At 41.4% G+C, this 13,255-nt stretch overlaps 1 protein-coding gene across 3 annotated transcripts; it reads right to left on the bottom strand.

Moving 5' to 3' along the window:
* Positions 1-4,603: 4,603 nt before the first annotated feature.
* Positions 4,604-12,212, bottom strand: gpr34l (G protein-coupled receptor 34 like). 3 transcript variants are annotated; one of them, XM_073057649.1, is made up of 3 exons: positions 12,101-12,212; positions 11,431-11,543; positions 4,604-6,673 (listed from the first exon to the last, which is right to left on the bottom strand). In XM_073057649.1, the coding sequence occupies exon 3, from the start codon at positions 6,662-6,664 to the stop codon at positions 5,627-5,629; it is 1,038 nt and encodes a 345-aa protein (XP_072913750.1). In that variant the 5' UTR covers positions 6,665-6,673; positions 11,431-11,543; positions 12,101-12,212; the 3' UTR covers positions 4,604-5,626. The 3 variants fall into 3 exon arrangements, with proteins under 3 accessions (XP_072913750.1, XP_072913752.1, XP_072913753.1); XM_073057651.1 differs by having other exon boundaries at positions 11,439-11,543; XM_073057652.1 differs by lacking the exon at positions 11,431-11,543.
* Between the last annotated feature and the right edge of the window lie 1,043 nt (positions 12,213-13,255).

Genomic DNA, 13,255 nt, shown 5'->3' with positions numbered 1-13,255 from the left:
ACAGACACCACTGCTGACCGCCAAATTCGAGAGGAGTTACTTTCCCCAGGCAGTAAGGCTGATCAACAGCAGCATCTACTAATCCACCACCATACTTCATCATCTCCTGTCAGAGTCACCTTATGTACACAAGCATCACTTTATGAACATACGATCAATGTACAGGTATATAAGCTATTTATATTCCATTATTGTGATCTTTATCTTACTGTAACACACACAAACTACTGGAAGAACCCAGCAGGTCAGGCGGTATCCAAGGAAATGAACAAATATAGAAACATAGAAAACCTACAGCACAATACAGGCCCTTCAGCCCACAAAGTTGTGCCGAACATGTCCCTGTCTTAGAAATTACTAGGCTTACCCATAGCCCCCTATTTTTCTAAGCTCAATGTACCTATCCAAAAGTCTCTTAAAAGACCCTATCGTATCTGCTTCCACCACCGTTGCCGGCAGCCCATTCCAAGCACTCACCACTCTCTGAGTAAAAACTTACCCCTGACATCTCCTCTGTACCTACTCCCCAGCACCTTAAACATGTGTCCTCTTGTGGCAACCATTTCAGCCCTGGGAAAAGGCCTCGGACTATCCACACGATCAATGCCTCCATTGATATTTTGGGCCCAGACCCTTCTTCAGGACTGGAAAGGAAGAGGGAAGATGCTAGAATGAAAGGTGGGAGGAGAAGAAAAGATCGAAGGTGATAGGTGAAGCTAGTTGGGTAGGAAAGGTAAAAGGCTGGAGAGGAAAGAATCTGATATGAGAGGAGAGCAGACCATAGGAGAAAGGGAAAGAAGAGGGGACCCAATGGGAGTGATTCCTGTGGAACGTTGGGGCAGGGTAGGTAAAGATATGTTTGTTGGTAGGATCCCTTTGGATATGGCGGAAGTTGCAAAGGATGACCTGTTGGATGCAGAGTTTCTTGTGGCGGTATCTTAAGGATAAGAGAAACCCTATCACTGTTCAGGCAGCAGGAAGATGGGGTGAGCATGGATGTGTGGGAAATGGAGGCGATGCAGATGAGGGCAGCATCAATGGTGGAGGAAGGGAAACCCTGTTCTTTACAGAAAGGGCATCTCTGATGTCCTGGAATGGAAAGCTGTATCCCGAGATCAGAAGTGGTGCAGGCAAAGAAGCTGAGAAAAGGGAATAGCATTTTTACAGGAGATGGAATGGGAAAAGGTATAGTCCAGATAACTGGTGGAATTGGTAGGTTTATAAAAGATGTTAGTCAATGGTTTGTCTCCAGGGATGGAGGAAAAGAATTCGAGGAAGGGGCGGGAGGTGACAGAAATAAACCAAGTGAATTTAAGGACTGGGTGGAAGTTAGAAATTAATGAGCTCAGCATGGGTGCATGGAGCAGCACCAATGCAGTTATCGATGTAGTGGAGGAAGAGTTGGGAAGTATTACTGGGAAGGCTTGGAATGCGGACTGTTCTATGTGGCCAAAGAGGAGGCAGACATAGCTGGGGCCCATGGCTACCCTTTGATTCTGGAGAAAGTGGGAGGAGACGAAGGAAAACTGTTGAGGGTGAGGACTAGTTCTGCCAGATGTAGGAGGGTAATTTTGGAGGGGAACTGGTTGGTTCTTTTACTGAGAAGGACACTAGCGGAGAGCTAGCAGGCTTCTTGATGGGGAATAGAAGTGTGTAGAGACTGGACATCCACCGTGAAAATGAGCCAGTGAAGGCCGGGGGATTGAAAGTTACCAAGAAGAGCTGTGTATGTGGGTGGGAACACAATGAACCAAAGAGGATAGACTGGAATTGTGGTTCAGTGGGGCAGGACTGGGCAGAGACAATAGGCCTACCTGGACAGTCAGATAGAGTTAAGATGCAGACGAGGGCGTGAGCGTGGCCGGGTCTGCACGACAAACAGGAGACAGGCAGCAGGCAATTCTTATCTTGCCACGGAACATTGCTGAATTTGAACGGCAAACAGGGAAGGTAAATGGCAGATAATACTTATCTTGACACGGAGAGACAGAGTTACCCAGGTAAACCTCGGTACTGAAGTAAAACTTAGTATACACAATCCTAAGCGGCTGGAAACGTGAATTATCACACTGGCTGAAACAATGACCTGGCGATGAGTGGATGCAAATCTGGGGTTTTTATGCTGCTGGTTTAGATGATAATCAGGTGCCACAACCAATGAGCTCAGGAGAACATGGGGAAAAGGGAATTAGGAGAATATGAGGGATTAACGGTCGGGACCTTGACACAAGCAGCTTCTATGGAAAAGAGTACAGTCGATGTTTCAGGCCAAAACCCTTCGGCAGGTCATTGATTTCAGGTAATCAGAAAGGTTTCTAATCTGAAAAATTAACTTTTACTCTTTCCACATGTGCTGCCTGATCTGCTGACTGTTTTCAGCACCTTCTGTTTTTACTGTGAGCTCTAGGTGTCACTCTACAGTGTCTGGATTTACATTGAACTGCAGCTGCTAAGTTAACGAATTTCACGTCACATGCCGGTCGGTGATAGTAAACCCGATTCTGATTCTGATTTCCAGTTTCTGTGACATACCAGGTGCCTGGGCCATTTTCTTGCTGAGAGCTGCATCGCCCAGAAAAGATTACTGGCATTATCCAACCTTAGTAAAATGACTTGAGCTATTTCTGTACCAAGTTAGATAATAACTCTAACACAATAAGATCAGGAAAATATAAAAAGTCTAATATCCCATGAAACACTTGAAATAGAACATAGAACAGTACAGCACAGGAACAAGCCCTTCAGCTGACAATGTTGTGCTGAACCAGCTGAAAATTAAATTTTAAAAACCCAAAATATAATCCCTTCTACCTACACAACCTCCATATCCCTCCATCTTCTTCATATTCACGTGTCTATGTAAACATCTATTAAAAGCTGCTAATGTATTTGCCTTTGCCATTATACCAGGCAGCTCATTCCAGGCATCAGCCACTCTCTGAGTAAAAAACTTACCCCTCACATCCCCTTTGAACCTACCCCCTTTCACCCTCAATGCGTGCCCTCTGGTGTTAGACATTTCAACCCTGGGAAACTGTCTACTCCGTATATGCCTCACATGATCTTATAAGCCTCGATCAGATCTCTCCTCAGCCTCCAACACTCCAGAGAAAACAACCCAAGTTTGTTCAGCCTCTCATGATAGCACGTGCCCTGAAAACCAGGCAGCCTCCTGGTAAACCTCTTCTACACCCTCTCCAAAGCCTCAACATCCTTCCTACAGAGGGGCAGCCAGAACGGTATGCAATTCTCCAGATGTGGCCTGACCAGAGTTTTATAAAGTTGCGGCATTATGTCTTGGCTTTAGAACTTAATGCCTTGACTAATAAAAACAAGGACTCCATGAGCCTTCTTAACCACACTCTTGACTTGTAGCATATACAAGAGGAAATCTGCAGGTGTTGCAAATCCAAAGCAAACACACACAAGATGCTGGAGGAACTCGGCAGACCAGGCAGCATCCATGGAAAAAGGTAAACAGCGGACGTTTTGGGCTGAGATCTTCCTCCAGCATTGTGTGTGTTGCTATCGACCTATGTAGCCACTTTCAAGGAGCTATGAACTTGGACCCCCAGATCTCTCTGCTCAGCAACACTGTTAGGGTTTTACCCTTAACAGTGTACTGTCTCTTTGCATTTGCCCTACCAAGGTGCAACACCTCACATCTATCTGGGTTAAACTCCATCTGCAACTTCACTGCCTGTATATGCAACTTGTCTGTATCACGCTGTATACGCTAATAAGACCACTATTGCTGGTCTTCTACACTAGCCACAACTCCACCAATCTTGCAAACTTACTAACCCTCCCATCTACATTTCCGTCCAGGTTGTTTATATACATCACGAACAGCAGAGGGCCCAATACTAATCCCTGTAGAACAGCACCAATTACAGACCTCCAGCTCGAATAAATCTACTACACTCTGTCTTCTATGCGCTAGCCAATGCACAAGCGTAGGAAGGAAAGTGTGTTACTTTACTTTCAAATTTCAACTCCCTTCTCTTCACATTGTCTGTATCCAGATTGTCATTCCCTTCTATCCATGGTGATGTGTTCTCTATTCCAAGCTCTTTAACTCCCACAACTATCCTAAATACACCCACACACCCAGTCTTTCTGTAGAGATTCCATTCTACTCCAACAGGGTTTTCACTTAATGACATCTTTTCTGACAGTTTCCTTTTGCAGATGTGCTGCTCAATGGAGAAGCCCCTCCACCATGATTAACATCTTCCTTGACCACTCTCATCCCTTTTTTCACACTTCTACTCTCAGCCTTTCCCCTCTCTCACAGAGCTTTAATGGGGTTTCCTCGCATTCCTCCCTACGAGTCTTACATTGAATATCACGCAGCCATTTCCGCTGTCTTCAGTGAAATGGCACCACATACCACAACCTTTTGGAGTTCCCATCTCAGCATTTTAAATGGCATTTAGTTACCTCCAACAAGTTTACCTTCTTAGAACTCTTGCTTTGCATGTGCATTTCAGTGTGGAGCCTTTCAGATAAATATAGGAGACTATAGTAATATTACATTGTCTCAGTCACTATATTTTTTAAAGTTCAAAACCACACTGATTAGGAAAATAACATTTTATTAGAGTAAAGCTGATGTATACAAAATCATCTTTTTGACCTGTGTTGATAAACACAGTGAGCATGTTATAGGTTATTATAGACAATTTTTCTTTTGCATATTGCCTTTATTTACAGTCTAATCATTCCAGTGGTTCAAATTTTACCAGTCCTATTGAAAACAATTATTTCTAAAATGGGACTTATATATCCAAAATAGAGCAGTTCTTTAAACATCAAGTTAGTAAGTCAGCTCATCTACTGTCCAGTACATTTTTGTCCTTAAAATGGTTTATTGCACAGGAAAATGAATTTAAAACCTTCTTCTCAACGCCATGATGAACTATGTAAACCAGCAAGACCAAAGATTTTTTTTAATATTTAGTGCAGATGTTTGATTCTCACAGAACAACAATTACTTTCACAATGAAATACTCATCCATATTTTAAGTTTGGGAAGTTCATCTGCCCTTCTCCAGACAGTCTACACTCTCTTGTGTCCACGCAGTTTGGGAAGGTAGAAATTTTCAGGTTGAACAAGTTGCACAATTGGCCTTGAATGTACTTATTTTTCCTTACGTAATAATGCTGCATTGAAATTATCTGGGGAGCACTTGAAGTGCTCTCTATAAGTTCAGTATAACTTAGATCATATATCTTCTTTGCAAAAAGACTCTAATATCCTGTTTGAAAGCCACAGAGGAAGTAGTTGTATAGTTGCATCAGAGGAGTCTATGGTTGATATTTTCATTCCCATGAATTCCAGTATTCAACAGGCTTCACATAACTGTAGCCGAACTCATCCTCTTGCACTTATTTTCCTTATTGTGACCATATAGTTGCCTCATGTATTTGCCAGGCTGTTTATGAGATGCATTCATAAATGGAACTTGTGCTCTCTGTAGTATGGCCATTTCAGCCCATAGGAATGCGATGATGCTAATCCTTTCCGGAAGTACCACGGTCCAGCAAGATAGTTGCTGCAATTTTGCTGCCATGAAGGCCTTGCATTCCATTTCTATCCCATTTACTCAGGGATCACACCTCTTCAGATTTCTGTGATGGATTTGAAACTGTTTAGTGTGCCATTGGTTTTGGGGAAAGTTTTGTTGAATTTTCCATAAAAGGTGTTAAGTATAGTCCTACGAAAGGAGTTGGAGAGGAAGAAATAGATGATTGGATCAAGACAACTGTTCAGAGCAGAGAGGCACAGTACCAGTTCATTGGCTATGTGCAGGGAATTCTTTGTGAGGCAGCTGGGAATTATATCCATCTGAGAGAGCACGTACGGGATTCGAACAATGTGGTATGGCATGAAGCACACAATGTAGATCACAAGAACGATAAATGTCTTCAAAATTGCTCTAGTTCTCACTTTCCGGATTTCTTCCTTCTTTTTCCCCTGGGAGATCTTGTAGAGCTTGACAGCAATCTTAGCATAAGATATGAGGAAAAGCAAAGAGAGGAGGAAGATGAATATGACGGCTGCCAGGTTCATTGAACCGGCTAGTTTACTTTGCCTTTTGTAGTGGAAGCACTTTGAGTCTTTAGATTTTGTGGTGCTCAGCACAACAAAGGGAAGCATTAACAGAAAGATGGATGCCCACAGAGCCATGGATATGCCTGAACTCCATTTCACACTGTGGAGTCTGAATTTGCGGAGAGGCTTTGTGATCTTCAAATAGCGGTCCAGGCTGATCAGCACCAGGAATGCAATGCTGACGTACATATTAATGTAGAAGAATGCCCCAATGATCTTACAGAAGTAGCACTTGGCCATCCAGGCATATTCTCCGATGTGGTAGGCGATCCTGAATGGAAGGCAGAGCAACAGCAGGAGGTCAGCCAGGGCCAGGTGCTTCATGTAAATGGAGATCGATGTTGCCTTCTTCTGATTGAAGTAAAACACCCACAAGGCCATTACGTTGCTCGCCAGCCCTATCACACAGATAATGGAGTAGAAAACAGGCAGCACGGTTGAGAGGAAGCCATCTTCAATTATACAGGTAGGCTCTGGTGTACTAGAAGTTATTGAAGTCTGGGTAATATTGTCAAGTAATGATGCCAAAGATGACAAATTAGCCATAGTTGTAATCTAAATCATAGGCAAAAAAAAACACGGAAGAACATTAGATTCAATGCATAAGTGAAAATAATCTGTAAATTAACAATTAACTCTTTTGAAACAGGCCTATTTTTTCATGCCAGGTGTGAGACACTTTGAGTCAGGCTTTCCTGTGTTATTCTACATGTACCAACTGTTTCCAACCTCTGTTAGACAGGTTTTTCATTAATTGAACATATTGAGCGTTTAATTCATATTGCAATAATCTAACTTTATTCTTCAGATTTTAAAAGACAAGCACTGCCACACATCAAGGATGCATGCATGCCCACTGTTCTACCCTCTTTATGCTCATGATTGTGTGGCTAGGCACAGCTCAAGCACCATCGATAAACTGGCAGGATTTCAGGTGGTGATGAGAAGGCGTAGAGGAGTGAGGTAGATCAGCTGGTTCAGTGGCATCAAAACAACAACCTTGCACTCAACATCAGTAAGACCAAGGAGTTGATTGTGGGTTTCAGGAAGGTGGAGTCGAGGGAACACACACTAGTCCTCACCGAGGGATCAGGTGTGGAAAGAGTGAGCAGTTTCAAGTTCCTGGGTGTCAACATCTCTGAAAATCTATCCTGGGTCCAACATGTTGAGGCAATTACAAAGAAGCCACAACAGTGGCTGTATTTCATTAGGAGTTTGAGGAGATTTGGTATGTCACCGAAGACTCTTAAAAATTTCTATACATGTGTTGTGGAGAGCATTCAAACTTATTGCATTACAGTCCAGCATGGAGGGGCCACTGCACAGGATCAGAAAAAGCTACAGGAAGTTGCAAACCTAGCCAGCTCCATCTTGGGCACTAGTTTCCCCAACATCCAGGACGTCTTCAAAAGATGATGCCTCAAAAAAGGCAGCATCTGTCATTAAGGACCCCATCACTCAGGACATGCCCCCTTCTCATTGCTTTCATCAAGGAGAAGGTACAGGAGCCTGAAGACACACACTCAGTATTTTAGTAACAGCTTCTTCCCCACTGCCATCAGATTTCTGAATGGACATTGAACCCATGTACACTACCTCACTTTTTGCTCTTGTTGCACTACTTACTTAATTTAATTTTAATGTATATATATTTCTCATTGTAATTTATATGTTTTATATTGGACAATGCAATGTATAGCTGCTACAAAACAACATATTTCATAACATATACCAGTGATATTCTGATCTGTTCTGATTATAAAGAGGAACCAAGTGAGTAAAAGATTAAAAGCTGATCATCTAAACTATTAGGGAACTTTATGTTTCAGATTCATTTTCAGATTTATTTATCACATCAACATCGAAGCACACAGCAAAATGCGCCATTTGCATTAACAACCAGCATAGCCAAAGATGTGCACGTTCTGGCACCAACATAGCATGTGTGAAATGCTCTGCAGAACGACGCAGACGACAATAAAGCAGAGCCAAACAACAAAGCAACAGCAGCAAAACAAGTCCAATTCCTCCCTCCCTCCCTCCCTCCCTCCCATCCACACACACACACAGTCCTCTAACCCCAGGACAGCACGCTTTAGCCTTAAGCCTTGGGGATTTGCTGGAGTCCATGATTTCAGTATTGGGGGGTTAGTTACATATATTTTTGGGGGTTAGTTACATATATTTCTCGACTTCCAGTTGAATTAAAATACTGTACATCCAGAATCAAACAAGTTGCCACCAAATTAGCTTTCTGGGTCAGACTGAGAGTAAAATCCTCATTTCCATCCTGACAAGTTCTACCACCCTGAGCCCTGACAAGTTCTACCACCCTGAGCCCTGACAAGTTCTACCAAACCTCTCCAAGTTTTGATTTAGAAATAACAAAGAAATCAATTGTTCTCACAGTGAGACAGTTTAATTGCATTTCTCGAACTTCTTCTTCATCAGCCTAATATTCAGCTGAATAATTGTGGTTAACAAACTTGTGGTGGCCACTGTGCGCTTCAAAGACTTGTTCAATACCCACAAGCTTATTGACAATCAGCTGCCAATGCAGGAACATTGCAGCAGGAAATGGCTTCAATAGATTTTTACCTTGATGCATCAAAATACAAACTACTGGGTGTGGGGAACGTAAAGAATATCCACAAACAAGAAATAGATAAAATACAAACAGACTAGGAGAAGTGAGCAATAAAGCCGGAGTTTATACAGTATTATGTGAAATTGAATTGGAATTTATTATTGAATCAATTTGCTGCCCCTCTTCAAGGAAATGAGAACAAATCTTTCCGAAGGGAAAATTGTGTTTCTTGAACTTTCTTAAAATTTTTGAGGAAGTGACAGCTCAAATAATAAATTCGACCACGTGGTTTACTCAATGTCTGTGCAGCATCTGACAGGGAATTTTATTGACTCAAGTTAAAGGTCAGTTTAAATTTAAGTTAAATAATTGAATTAGATCTGAGCTACAATGGATTTTCATTAGACGAATTATCTTGGGATGAGTGTGCTGCAGCTAATTCATATATAGTGCATCAGTGTTAACTGATGGGACTCCAGTGGATTTCCTATTGATATCAATGATTCAAATTCAAAACCTCAGTGCACATTTGCAGAAAATAAGAAACCGAAAGGGAAGTAGAATTCAAACAAGCAGCTCAGAAGTTATAAACTATTGGACAACATGTAATCTAGCTAGCAATTTAATGCATTGTACCACACAGAGGAGCAATAAAGAATATTAATATTGTAAACAAAATCTGTTATAGAACCAACTCAGGTTAAAAAGCCAAGGCAGAAAATGAAAAAGAGATGGGAGTATTGAATGATCTGATATAAGCAAATCCACCTAATGTGGAGCAGTAATCAACAAAGACTGCAAAGTGTCAAAACAACAGAATATTAGACATTGCATTGAGCAGAACTACATTTTGGATATTGCATTCAGATCTAGATGGCAAAAAAGATTCTGATCCCTAATGCTGGGGCTGGAAGGGGGTGGGGAAGAGCAATGGATTGGAAAGGCAAAGGATTTGCAAGTTAACTGCTCTTGACTAGCCAGTATCAGGAGCATGTAAATGGAGTGCACTATGTAGTACTGCTCAGCGGAAAAAGAAATATCTCCGCACTGTACGGTTAACCCGTGAGACATTCCCGATTCTGCCTCAAGCCTCACCAGCTAGTGAACTGTGAAACTTTACGCTCCAAGGAGACCTGCTCGCAGGAGTGAGAGCGGCTAGTTTGGTTCACTCGATTTGCTGTCAGGAAATGACTGAGAGAACAGAGGTTCTGTCTCCTAAAGCTTTTTGGCAGTGGGGGTGAAGATTTGAGCTTCTGAAATAGTTATCCTTCTGATATATGTTGGACATAGTAGATCAGGTAGCGTTAATGCTGAGAGAAGCAGGGTTAGTGAATGTTCAGATGAATGATCTATCAACAACCTGAAATGGTCAGTCTGTTTCTCTTTTCATTTGAAGTTGCTGGATCTGCTTTATACCTCCAGCATTCTTTATTTTTACTTCTACTCTCCAATATCTGCAGTATTTTGCTCTTTTGATGGACCAGACTGAAACATTGATATTGAACTGCTCATTGGAGACTCGAGTCACCCCAACCACAAACTGTTCCAGCTGCTACCATCCAGGAAACAGTACAGCAGCATAAAAGCCAGGACCAACAGACTCCAGGACAGCTTCTTCCACCAGGCCATCAGACTGATTAATTCATGCTGACACAACTGTATTTCTATGTTATATTGACTGTCCTGTTGTTCATGCTATTTATTATAAGTTACTATAAATTGCACGTTGCACATTTAGACGGAGACGTAACATAAAGATTTTTACTCCTCATGTATGTGAAGGGTGTAAGAAATAAAGTCAATTCAACTTGCCCAGACATGACCGGTTCACACAAGCGCAGACTGGCCAATCATACTAATCTCAACCATAACAAACAGAATCAGAATCCGTTTATTATCACAGATGCGTTGTGAAACGTGTTGTTTTGTGGCAGCAGTACAGTGCAAGACATAAAACGATAACTATAAGTTACAATCAAAGTAAATGAATATATAATACAAAAGAGGACTAGTGAGGTAGTGTTATGGACCATTCAAAAAAATAATGGCAGGGAGAAGAAAGCAAAATGATAGAAAGGGGTTTCGCAGTTTTGTCAAATATTTCTTCTATTAAGCTGCACGCTTAAGCCTTCCGTCAGTATCATTCAGCTCCCGATCTCATTACTACACCAGTCCAAACCTGGACAAAAGAGGCAAATTTCAGAGCCAGGAGTAATTGTCCAGACAGCACTCGTCCACGTGTAGGTCAAGGAGACCTGATTGAATTGAACTCGGTGCACGTCAGGTTGAAAATCCTCCACTGGCTGTGGTAAACTACAGCACTGAGTGGCAAGATGCCGTGGGAGTCAAAGCTCACTCACCTCAGTCTAAGTATATTACTGCAAGATTTCCCCAGAGCAGAGTATGAGTTATATCAGAAATCTCTATCTGCTTTATCAATTAATTTCCCACAGAATTAAGATCAATGTTTGCTGATGGCTGTGGAAAATTAATTTCTACTCACAACTCTTCAACAAATAATTTACATTAGCAAGTCATGAGTGACATTCATGTGTGGATTACAGAGCTTTCAGTTTTATTTCCTCGGTGTTCAATGGTTTTTCTACTGATAGAATTTCCTCACTATAAATTTCCTGAAGACAGTCACTACTCAGAAACCTATCTGGACAACCACATAAATACAGTTCCTTCAAAATGTCTGGATATTTTATGGAGAGCGACTCACCTACTGACCTTTCAAAATTTTCAGACGACCTTCAAGCTGTACATCAGCAGTGTGATGATACTATATCTCCTCCACTAGACAGCTCCAGCAATACTCCAGAAGTTTAATATCATCTAGTTAAGAGGGAGAGGTAAGATTAATGTTAAACTAAACCTCCAACATGCACTTGCATTGTTTATATGACCACATTGATTAGCATTTGATGTAACTACAACATATCGCCTGGTATTGCTGTCTATTCAGACATACTGCTTACAATTACTCATTGCTAAAGCATACCACAATCTTGTAGATTTTTGCTTACATGGTCTCTGCCTCTATCAACTGCAAATTTTCTGCCTGTACCTTCCGCATCACACCACTATCCCATATACATCTGCAACACATTAGTTTACACAAACTTTGATGTTTATATTAAACTTTCGAAATGCAACAAATGGACCCTAGTAACCATGATGTGGGACAACCAAATTCTTCAATCTCCCCTAAATTCCTAGAGGTTTCACCATAAAAGTTTAACGTGACAAATTCCAGGGGAAGGTATGTTTATCGACTGCTGTGCATAAGATAAAGTTCTCAGCTGGGAAGCTACTCGATAATAATTTACAAGGAGTTAAGAAATGACTAGCTTGTGAATGGTGATTTGAGTTATAATTTCATAGGCTCTTACCTGCTCTGTGTTGTTCTGTTCTGCTCTCTCACTGAAAGTTCATTGAGAACCCCTTTTTAATTCCTCTGTCAATGGAAATTCCATTGAGGGAACTACGCAAGCTTTGCTTTGTAGTTTAGCTCATGGGTTAAGACTTCCTGATGTAATTTCTATGACACTTTTTTTCTCAGTGGTTTTAAGTATACGCCTACTTCTTTAATGCGTTGCTTCAAAAAGAAAACAAGAAGGAAATTGTTTAAAGTGTACTGAATAGAAGCAGATTCAGGAGTCAGAGCAGATCTTTGCTGCTTGTACAAACAAATAAAAATACTTCATACTTACAGAAAATGTTGATAGAACAGCACACTTCAGATTATTCTCCTTTGCCTGATTTGTTCATATTTCAGCTTAGGGGCAAAAGTAATATTTATTGCAGCCTCTTATTTAGTCCTTTAATGAATTATCTTGCCAGGCCAGGTCAGGGTCATACATATTATATTGCTGTATCTGGAGTATATGTTGGCCCAGAAATAAAAATAGAAAATGCTAGAAACATTTAGCATGTCAAAAATAAAGAGTCTTCACAGTATTTCTTTGAAGATCTTAAAGCCATAAGACAAAGGAGCGGAATCAGGACATTTTGGCCATTGAGTCTACTCTGTCATTCAATCATGGCTGATTTATTATCTCTCTCTTTCCTCTTTTCGTGTCTTCCCTCCCACCATAACCTTTGACATCCTTACTAATCAGGAACCTGAAAATCTCCACTTTAATTACACTCAAAGATTTGGCTACCACATCCATCTGTGGCAATGAATTCCACTGATTCAACACCACCTGGAAAAGCAAATTCCTCCTCAGCTAACGGGACGCCTTCTATTTTGAAGCCATATCCAGACTTTTGCTTCACTCCCTTCTTAAAGAGTGGAGTGGCAATGCAATTTTCCAGCCCTGTGGAACCATTCCATAATGAACCCACTTGTCCTTGATTCTCTGACTATTGGATGAATCCTCTCCATGTCCACTCTGTCCTTTCAATATTAGGTAGGATCCATTGAGACCCCCCCCCCCCTCATTCTCCTAAACTCCAGCAAGTACAGACACAAAACTATCAAATGTTCCATATGCATTGACCATTTCAGTCCTGGGATTGCTCTCGTGAACCTCCTCTGGATG

This window comes from Hemitrygon akajei, chromosome 10 (genome assembly GCF_048418815.1).
Source record: "Hemitrygon akajei chromosome 10, sHemAka1.3, whole genome shotgun sequence".
NCBI classification, from domain to species: Eukaryota; Metazoa; Chordata; class Chondrichthyes; order Myliobatiformes; family Dasyatidae; genus Hemitrygon; species Hemitrygon akajei.
This window is presented reverse-complemented; position numbering and strand designations above follow the sequence as displayed.